Source organism: Plectropomus leopardus, chromosome 1, assembly GCF_026936395.1.
Source record: "Plectropomus leopardus strain MGB_pleo_1.0 chromosome 1, ASM2693639v1, whole genome shotgun sequence".
NCBI classification, from domain to species: Eukaryota; Metazoa; Chordata; class Actinopteri; order Perciformes; family Serranidae; genus Plectropomus; species Plectropomus leopardus.
In genome coordinates this window covers 38356761-38367209 of record NC_142176.1, presented here as the reverse complement: position 1 = coordinate 38367209, position 10449 = coordinate 38356761, and the positions used below count along the sequence as shown (strand labels likewise).

The 10449-nt window shown below is 37.4% G+C and overlaps 1 protein-coding gene across 1 annotated transcript; it reads left to right on the top strand.

Moving 5' to 3' along the window:
* Positions 1–77: 77 nt before the first annotated feature.
* Positions 78–8932, top strand: slc7a6os (solute carrier family 7 member 6 opposite strand). Its single transcript, XM_088080973.1, has 5 exons — positions 78–309; positions 2537–2866; positions 5484–5690; positions 6174–6309; positions 7938–8932. The coding sequence occupies exons 1-5, from the start codon at positions 121–123 to the stop codon at positions 8075–8077; spliced, it is 1002 nt and encodes a 333-aa protein (XP_087937099.1). The 5' UTR covers positions 78–120; the 3' UTR covers positions 8078–8932.
* Positions 8933–10449: the final 1517 nt, after the last annotated feature.

Sequence of the window (10449 nt, the reverse complement as noted above, 5' to 3'; positions counted from 1 at the left end):
TTTTTTCACCATGCTCCGCCTTGCTGCGACGTTTGTGGTACCCGGAAATAAAGGCGGAGCTTTTCAGCCCCCCCCCCCTCCGCCAGACAAACCAGACAAACAGAGAGACAGAGAGACAACATGGACCCGAACACGACTATTCTGCGAGTCAAGAGAAAACGGGGGACCGACCCCGCGGATGCGTTGTTGCTGGCGTGTAAACGTATCCGACCAGAGACGGCCCAGAGCTCGGGCGAAACGGTACCGGAGCCAAATGAAGCCGAGGTGGAAAACTCTGTCTTCAAACTCGTGGCGACCGTAGCGACACAGGTGAGAGGCCCGCTGCTACAGGCTAAAGCTAACCAAGCGCTGCGGGCTAACGTCACGTAGCTGGCGGTGGAAATGGCAAAAAAAAAAAACTAAGCTAGAGTGTCGTTACAAACTTATCAATTAAGTAAATTCGGCTGGCTGATCGCAAGTTTAATTCAATCACTTATACAGATGGTAGTTGTTTGAAAACAAAGCGCCTGCTGTGCTAATTGTTGTTAGCATTATACTCTGTTTAGGCAACGCTGTTAGCTAACATTAGCCGTACATCGACTACACTTATAATAGCAATTGTTAGCTCATTTTGTTGACGTTGAACGTAGTTGTGACGTGTTGCAGCCCTCGGAAACTATGACCTCATCCCAAATCAAAGCCGTCATGGCTTTATTATGTCAATGTGTTTGATACACAATGCAAAAAAAAAGATTATTCTTTCACGCAAGCTAATTAGCTTAGCTGGTAAACATGCTGGTATAACCCATAGACTGCATTTACATCTTAAATTACAATCTATGGTATATTTCTATTACGTATTTTACACCATTTTGGATATTATGTAAAGTAATGTTATAAATGAACATTTTTTTCTTGCTTTTTAGTTAAATGCTATATAATGCTTCATATAATAGCTTAATGTTCATCTGCTTACTGCTACACTAAAGAGAGAGCAAGTGTTGATGTGGTGAGGATTGGATTTGACTTGGTAATGTTTGGATAGATTCCTTTTCTAAACATTTATTTATTAATTTTATAGAGCAGTATGAGAAAATAATAGAACACCAAAAGCAAATGCACAAACAACAGTAAAAAAAACAACTGTAAAAAAGCAAAAAAGACAAAACCAAACAAAGAAAAATAAACAATAGCAAAAAAAGAGGACAATGGTGGTGACACAGACTAGAAAAAAAATAATAGTAATAAAAAAGACACACGTTATCACTTGAGTTACAGGTTATTGAAACATTGATACGTTTAATCTATTAATCTAATTAATCTAAACCATTAACCTTCAATTGTACTATCAGAGTAATGACTAGTTGCCATTTTTTCTGAAAGAGTTTCTCCCAAGTTGACAACATTAATCTTATTTTCTCCAAATGTACATCATTTACTAATTCCTTCAGCCACATATCAAATGTTGGGGGCTTCTTATATTTCCAAAACTGTTGCAGCAATTTTCTCACTATCAGTGTGGACAGAGAGATGATCTGAGCTTCATTCATGCTTGACTCAACCACCTTTAGTGCAGTGAGAGGGACGGGGGGGAATCTTTCTTAAAAGCCTTGGGGAAAAGTAAAATAGATGACCCTAAAAAATTTTCAACATGTGGCATTGAAAAAAATGCTGAGACAGAGACAGAGTACTGTCATCTTTTTAACACACTGAGGGGTGATGTATCTTTAGATATTTATTGTAATCTAGTAAGAGAGAAATGCAATGTACAACTTTGAATTGCATCAGTGTATGCATAGCATTTATTGAACTGCTGTGAATGTTCTCAATACAAGTTTTTTTTTTTTTTTTGGAAAAGGCAGTTTCAAATAACATTACTGCAAAATAGCATACAGAGAGAGCTGAACACAACTATTGCAGTACATTTGGCATTGCAGTTCTTCTACAATTAAGCTCTCATTTAACTCTTCCAATATTTTTTCTTTTTTTTTTTTTAAATTAACATATTATATACAAAACAACATGGGGAGCTTTCACGTTGGAGAGGTACAAAGGGGAAAGAAAAAAGGCTAGAAAAAGAGGTTTAAGCCATTTTCTTGTAATAGCTTTTTTACTTGCCATCAGAAGAATTTGTAATAGTTTTTTGTCATTAATGTTGCATTCATCAAATGAAATATCACCCATGTAAAATATATCACTACATGGAATATTAACTCCAAATAAGTTACTTATGTGTTTAGCAATTTCCTGCCAATAAAGTTTGATAATCGGTCAGTTCCAAAAATATGATAATGGTTGGCGTTGTTTATCCCACATAGACTCCAGGAACTGGTACCACTTGCTGTTGTCTCTTTTGCACTGGGAATATACAATACACAATACACGTTTTTCATACTTTATCTGTTATTTCAATACCTAATTCTTCCTGCCAGTTTTCCTGAAATGACTTAGAAGGACTCTGTTGTTAAATGCCAAATTCCCCACAAATTCTAGATGTGAGCCAAATGTCTTCTCATGTAGGTGCCTCATAAATTCTCGTCTTTGTCATCATCCCCAGGATGCTCCTGTTCAGACTCAGGTGCGACAGGCTTTGGCTCGGCCTCGTATGGCCCACGCTCTGCGCCCCTCTGCTGCCAGTTCACACCGGATAATTGGGGACCTGCGAAGCACTAAGTGGAGCACCCGGAGGGAGGAACGCTACAGGATACTCTCTAGCCACCGGACAGGCCTCTCAAGCCAAGCTGAGCGGCAAAGTCCCCAAACAGAAAATTATGAAGGCAGAGAGGAAACTGGGAAAGAGCAGGACAAATGTCTGGGTCTTGGTGCAATCCAGGTGGTTGATCTCCTACACGAGGATGCAGAGGACCAGGACAAAACCTCTGGCAAGGTGAGTTGAGTGTTATTGTAGCTGGTAAGAGATGAGTATTCTTTTTTTTTTCTGTAATGGTATTAATTACCATATTGCCTACTGAAAATGAATGGTCTACTTTATCACTACCACCACTTTTGGAGGATAAAACAAGAGTTTGCTACACTTAAAAAAAAAAAAAAAGAAAATTACCCGTCAGTCGAGTAACAGTGTACAACAAATGAACGGGGCAGAGCAAACGAAATGGTGTAAAGTCTGATGACATTTTACTTGAGTTGCTTACAGGAGACAGCATTGGTTAAAAACCTGCCAATCGAGCTGAAAATACATTTGCAGAAATGTGACACCTCACCACAGTCAGCTCCCAGTTCCATCTTCATCCATTGGCAGTATGTTGTCCCTAGCCATACTGAGCTCATATAAAACTGCTGTGAACAAACTAAGAACAAAAGCTTACTGTATCGAACAGTTCTGCTATCTCAGCCTTGTGTTCTAAAGGTCCAGTGTGTAAGATTAAGGGAGATTAAGTGGCATCTCGTGGTAAGGATTGCAGATGGCATCGTACTGAAACTTGCTAATGCCTTCTAACACCTGCTAATGTGGGCTCACTTTTTTTCTCTGATAATTAAAGATCCAGATGTTAAGGAGGTTTTGACCGGGAGAGGAATTATCCACAGAGGTCTTTATCTCTCCAAAACAGACATGGTGATTTTGAAACTGTAAAAAAAATGAGAAAAATGAGTGTTTTTCCAAAGGTGCTCAACATAGAGGGGCTAGAAGTGGCTGATGCAAAACTGCAAATGGCCCTACCTAGATTTGGCGTTTGGTTTTTCCCTTCAGGGCTAATATAGTTATGACAGTGCAACATGGAGATCTCTGTAAACTCTTCAGTTAATGAAAACACAACAGTTATTTTCAGATTATTAAGGGGTTATAACCCCTTAAATCCTACACACTGGACCTTTAAAAATCTGAGACTAAACAGCCCCACCCCTCCTCTACCAAAAGTACCTGCTAAGCAATAATTCCTTTGACACTTTTTTCTGCCCTGAATAAGGTCTTTTTTGCTAAGTAATCAAAAGGAACAGATGAGCAATACCAATGAAAAGTATCAATTCAATTATATTATAATTGCCATCTTGACAAGAGTGGAATTCATAATTCAAGTTTTTTTCTGTAAAAGATGATTATCTGTAAGTCAGCTGGGATATTTTTATAGCTGTGCAACACAGGAAAGTCTTCTCTGGAGAAGTACAGAGAGGAACAGGAGTACCAGAATCTGAGAATACGTATTGCATCACAATCTAATGGTGATACAGCGCTCTATCCTACCACTGAATACGTGATAGTTATATTTTGTTGAGGGTCAGCGCGGCAAAGGAGGGAATGGGCTATACCAAAGTTAGTGTAGCATCAGGTTTCCTAACACTACCCAAAACACTGCAGATTTATGACGTGTTGTCCTTTTGTGTTGCTGGTGTTATTGTCATTCCATAAAATTATTTTGCAACTGCAGTGAGCGTTAATGAAATTTTCATTCACCTTTGCTTAAGGTAGCCTCCAACTCTGAGTGTTTCCTGTCTGCCAGTGCAATGTTCAATTTCTAAACCTTCCCTCCTCAAAGTAAAACAGAAATCTAGCTAGAACCACGTATGTAATGAATAACATTTTTTATTGCCTGTGTTACCAAAGTTTCCAACAATAACAACAGTAAGTAGTGAATAGCTTATTAACCCTTAGGGACTGTTTGGTACATTTTAGATGCTTTGCATTCTTCATTTTTTGATAATTTTGGCTGTGTTCTTGCATATGGCGTAAATTTTGGCAAGACTGTATTTTTATTTAATCTTGGAATTTCCATTTCAGCTCCTACAATAAGTCTAAAATACACTGTGTAAACAAAACTGTTACATTCATACTGTTAAGTGCAAAACCATTGCACCATTGAAACCCATTCAAACTGCAATTTTTGATCCCACAGCTACCAAAGCATTAAAAACATAAACTGTATTATTTCTGGGTGTCATTCTGAGCTTTTGCCCTGGAATTTATCATTTTTACTATTTTCCAGCTGATGGCGTCACTTTTACCATATTCAGCATATGGAGAAAAATTGTGGTATTTCCACCAGGTGCACCGTCACAATCAATGTTGCTGTAAATCAATAACATATCCCAGACTGTGGTAATATGTTGGTAAAATGTTTTTTTTTCCCATCAAAAATCATGGTGGCAAAAACCTGTCAATTAAAGGTTTAAAACTCTGAACATTGAATGAATATTTAATATTTGCGATTACCATTAACGACTGATGTTGGTTAAAAATTAATTAATTAGTGAAAGTAGTAAATCATATTAATGTATACTATATTTTTTCAAAGCTTGATTTTGATTGTGCGCGCGGAGCAATACAAGTCTGTGAAATATTAAAGCAGATCCTAAGGGTTCATTCACAGTCGGAATATTGTTTGAATGCGAAAGATAGATGTGCAGCTCTGACATGAGGTGTACAAATTATGTCAGTTTAGCTTGATATTGCATAATGTATTAAATCGTTTTGTTAAATTCTTAGAGAGTTATGATTCAATGCATCAGTCAGAATTGCTAATATGATCTCTCACTCTCTTTTTGTTAAGATGCTGTCCCCAGACCCAGAAGTGATCCTGTGTAACAGCACCAAGATGCTGCGAGAGCGCCTGAGCATAAGTGGAGAGAGACTGGGCGAAGAGCACCGGGAGCAGGATGATGACTACGTCTACGATCTTTACTACCAGGAAACGGTCACACCAGGGTGGATCCAGGACATCCTGTCTGTCAGGGCCTACGCTGATGAGGGAGAACTGGTGTGTGTGGATGGATGGACGGACAGATGAATGAGTGCTGGAATCGGAGTGAGTGAATGAAGACATGGGTGAAGTAGAAAGTACACATGGATATAGCTTCACATCCGTTATGTGCTAACTACCTGTAAAACTGTTAAAAAATCAGCGAGTGTCAGCTGACAGGAGGTGGTTTTGACTAAGTTATATCTTTTTGCCTACCTTTACATTTTGGCTTTGCTGTTCAGCTTATATTTCATATTTAATTAACTCAAAGCAGTGGTGCTGGATCAAATACTACTTTAGGCCAGTCAGCACCAGATACAATTTCCTATCGGTCTATAGAACGCAGCATTCAGTACCACTTCCTCTAATCGAATTAATTTGGCTAAAACTTTCCCAAGAAGTACCTTATTTATTATTACAAATATTTCTCTGAGGACAATAAAACAATAATTAACAAACAAAAACAAGGCTTTCACATAAATGGGTTATTGTTTGTCCCAGGTGCCCGACCTTGTGGTTCATGAAGAGGAGGTGTATGAAGATGAGGATGATGAAAACGAGGAAGGCAACTGGAGGAATGACTACCCTGATGAGGAAAGTGATGAAGACGGCAGTGACAGAGAGGAGCGCTATGGAGGTGCGTATTCATGTATGTATTATTGTGTTGGTACAGGATTGTGAGTACACTTTCTGTTATCTGATGCAGCCCCTGTTAATAACCCTAAGGGACTGTTTGGTGCATTTGACCCGCCTCTCATTTTACATTTTTCAGTAATTTTGGCTGTGTTCATGCATGTAACATACATTTTAGTGTAGCGGTTTAAATAGGGGACTTACTAATTAATTAGCAATTAATTAAAATTATTAATTAATTAATAAATCAATACCAGAATACGTAACTATGACTCATAATGCAAAATTATGACTCAGAAACATGAATTGGTATAGAAGATGAAGTGGAGTAATGAGACTCAACTTCAGCTATCAGGAACAATAAGTTTACATTAAAAATTAGAGTTTAAAACCTCAGAGCACCACCCATTAAGATAGAAATTTTAATAGCCTGTTTTAACTTATTAATCAATCTAGTCTCTTAATTTGAAATTTGCTACAGAGTTCTTTTTCCATGTATACAAGGACCTGACATTATACACACACATCACAAGATCGTGTGTTTTTATAAATTAAAGGTTTATTAAACTACTCACTAAGGGCAAAACTACTCCTAAAACTACAAATGACTGAGTTTAAGAGTAAGTATGGATAGATGATGAAACAGTGAATACAACAAAGACACAAAGTGAATAAAATGACTAAATGAACAACAAACTCATAAATGAAGTGACAATAAAAATGAGGGGATGAAAACCAGTGAGGAACTGAATTAGGTGTGACATCTGGACTTGATCAGGTGCACTGAAATAGTGCAAGATGATCAAGCAGATGAAAAGTTAAGATTAAAGAAAAGGCAATGTCAAGCATCAGCAGCAGAGAGGAAACCTATCCCATAAAACACTGAAGGAAAAGATAAAGAAGAGGCCTGATCAGAGAATAACCCATAATTGTATTAATGGAAGATCCTAACCTCAGTCTAACACTTCCTGTGTGTCCCTATCATTTAAGAGCATCAACCCCATAATAGCACAGGAAAGATCGTTTCACCTTCCTCAGAAGTATTGATGCCAGGGAAACAGTTTGTTCTGGAACGTTGCAGTGTGGCCTTTGTGAGAACGGGCACCTCGGTTACGCCTGTGCGGTTCTGGTGGCCGGCCTCGGTCGGTTTGAACGTGCTGTGTATAACTTCATAACTTTTCTAACCTTATGTATTTTAACACTACTTTATTTAACTTTATTATATGGCAGTAGTTAGCTTATTAAACTTTTTAGTAACTGCTATTTAATTAATAGTTATGTATTTTAGTAGTCCACAATAGTTTACAGGCGATTTGAAAATATCATGATCTATTTTGTATATCATGATATAGCCTAAAATACTATAATGTTATTTTAAAGCCAAATTGTACAACACATACAGAGGTAGCGTTACTTCATTCTCTCATTCTCTCTTTGCATACAGCAAATAGTGGTTTTCTGATATAATAATGTTCTGAATGTTGAATACAGAATCTTTAAAATTCATTGGTGGGCAAGGAAGGAAAAACAGTTAATTTTGTTCACTGATAAATGCTATCTAGACTAGCTTTATTACTGTAAATGAAACCCAAGAACACGGACATTGCTAACTGAGATGGCTTGTCTTTGCAGGATACTGGGAGGAGGAGCACTCATATAGCCGGAGGAGCTGGGATCGCTACCAGAGGGAAGTGCTGCATGAGCTGGGCTGCCATGGTGAACATGACAACGAGGATGATGATGATGATGGAGACAAATATGATTCTGATTGATTTATCCCTAAACCCCCACCTGTCAGTGGATCTTCCCAACGCCCTCTCCTCAAATGACACCATACTCCAAAGACCTCTGTGTAGGTGAGAGCACACGGAAATAACTGCTACAATCACATAATGGAAAAAAAGGTATACTTAAGAAAAAATCCCATGTTAAGGTGTAGCAATTTACGTGTAGCACTCATCAGATATGACGAAATTGACTGAGAACATCCAGTTCTGAAGTAAACACCTGTAGCAAAATGTTAAAAATAGTTACATTTTATGTGCCAGTGTATCAAAAATGTCAGTCATGAGGCACATCAGCCATAAAAGGCTCAGAAAATTGCACTGATATCATCTATTGGTATACACCATTTTAGGTTGAGATCCATTCCTGTCTCTACTACACAGATGGTGAAGGAGTAGGTGTTATTTGCCAAAGGACCCAGAGTGTCTTTTCTCTCTTTTTTTTTTTAAAACTGTGGTGGAGTGAATTTGTGCGTGGGTGTTTGTTCAATGTGGATGTGTGTTAAAAATGTTGCACATTAGTGTGATATGCCTTGTATGCTTTGTGTTGTTAACACTTCTGTTAGTGAGACATCTTGGACCGCGTGTGGTTGCAATTTAGGGTGCATTTTGTGCATGGTAATGTGTGTAGGTATAACTGTGTGTTAGATTTTTGCATAATGTGAAAGCGTGATGCATACGTTTTGTTGTGTGCGTGCCAGTTCGGCTCTGAAGTTGCTCTTTGAAGTTCAGATTGTTTTTCTTGGATGCTTGTCGAATTTTACTTTTTGTAAATATGTAGATGTGTATAAAAAGAAAGCTTTCAAAATAAAATTGAGGTCTGGATTAAAGTTGCTAGCTCCATTGAGTGTGTGCTGTACCCTTTATTAAGCCTTTGAAACCTGAGCACATTGGCTTAAATTCTTTCAAAAGCATGGAAAGAAGGCAATTAACAGCATAAAAGCCTATTAAGACATTCCTTAGCATAGTTTGTTTTAAAAATGGCCAAAAACACCAAAATATAGCATGCTAGAAAATGAGCGAAAAAGCAAGGCTATAGTATGGCAAAAATATCAAAATGTGACATGTCACAAAAACAGCTAAAAACAGCATAAAAGAACCTGCTGAGACACGCCATCGTATAGTTTGTTTTAAAAAGGGTTAAAAACACCATGAAAAAGCATGTTGAAAAAATGAGCGAAAAAGAAAGGCTATAGTATGGCAAAAATGTCAAAATATGACATCTAACAAAAACGGATGAAAACACCTCAAAATAGCATAAAAGAACGTATTGAGACACGCCATAGCATAGTTTGTTTTAAAAACGGCCATAAACACTAAAATATAGCATGTTGAAAAAATGAACGAAAAAGCAAGGCTATAGTATGGCAAAAATGTCAAAATATGACATTTCACAAAAACAGCTGAAAACACCTCAAAACAGCATAAAAGAGCCTGCTGAGACATGCCATAGCATAGTTTATTTTAAAAACGGCCAAAAACACCATAAAAAAGCATGTTGAAAAAATGAGCGAAAAGGCAAGGCTATAGTATGGCAAAAATGTCAAAATATGAGATGTCCCAAAAACAGCTGAAAACACCTCAAAGCAGCATAGTTTGTTGTATTGAGACACGCCATAGCATAGTTTGTTTTAAAAACGGCCATAAACACCAAAATATAGCATGTTGAAAAAATAAGCGAATAAGCAAGGCTATAGTATGGCAAAAATGTCAAAATATGACATGTCCCAAAAATAGATGAAAACACCTCAAAACAGCATAAAAGAGCCTGCTGAGACACGCCATAGCATAGTTTGTTTTAAAAACGGCCAAAAACACCATAAAAAAGCATGTTGAAAAAATGAGCGAAAAGGCAAGGCTGTCAAAAATGTCAAAATATGAGATGTCCCAAAAACAGCTGAAAACAACTCAAAGCAGCATTAAAGAGCCTCTTAAGACACGTCATCATATAGTTTGTTTTAAGAACGGCTAAAAACACCATAAAAAAGCATGTTGAAAAAATGAGCGAAAAGGCAAGGCTATAGTATGGCAAAAATGTCAAAATATGACATGTCCCAAAAAAGTTGAAAACACCTCAAAACAGCACAAAAGAGCGTATTAAGACATGCCATAGCATAGTTTGTATAAAAAACGGCCAAAAACACCATAAAAAAGCATGTTGAAAAAATGAGTGAAAAGGCAAGGCTATAGTATGGCAAAAATGTCAAAATATGACATGTCCCAAAAAAGTTGAAAACACCTCAAAACAGCACAAAAGAGCGTATTAAGACATGCCATAGCATAGTTTGTATAAAAAAATGGCCAAAAATACCAAAATATAGCATGTTGAAAAAATGAGCGAAAAGGCACGCTATAGTATG

What these genes read in the sequence shown, in the direction of transcription:
- slc7a6os (XM_088080973.1), top strand. Translation starts at nt 121, where the DNA reads ATGGACCCGAACACGACTATTCTGCGAGTCAAGAGAAAACGGGGGACC. An exon ending in TGGCGACCGTAGCGACACAG is followed by an intron (nt 310 to 2,536) that starts GTGAGAGGCCCG and finishes CATCATCCCCAG; the next exon opens with GATGCTCCTGTTCAGACTCA. An exon ending in AGGACAAAACCTCTGGCAAG is followed by an intron (nt 2,867 to 5,483) that starts GTGAGTTGAGTG and finishes CTTTTTGTTAAG; the next exon opens with ATGCTGTCCCCAGACCCAGA.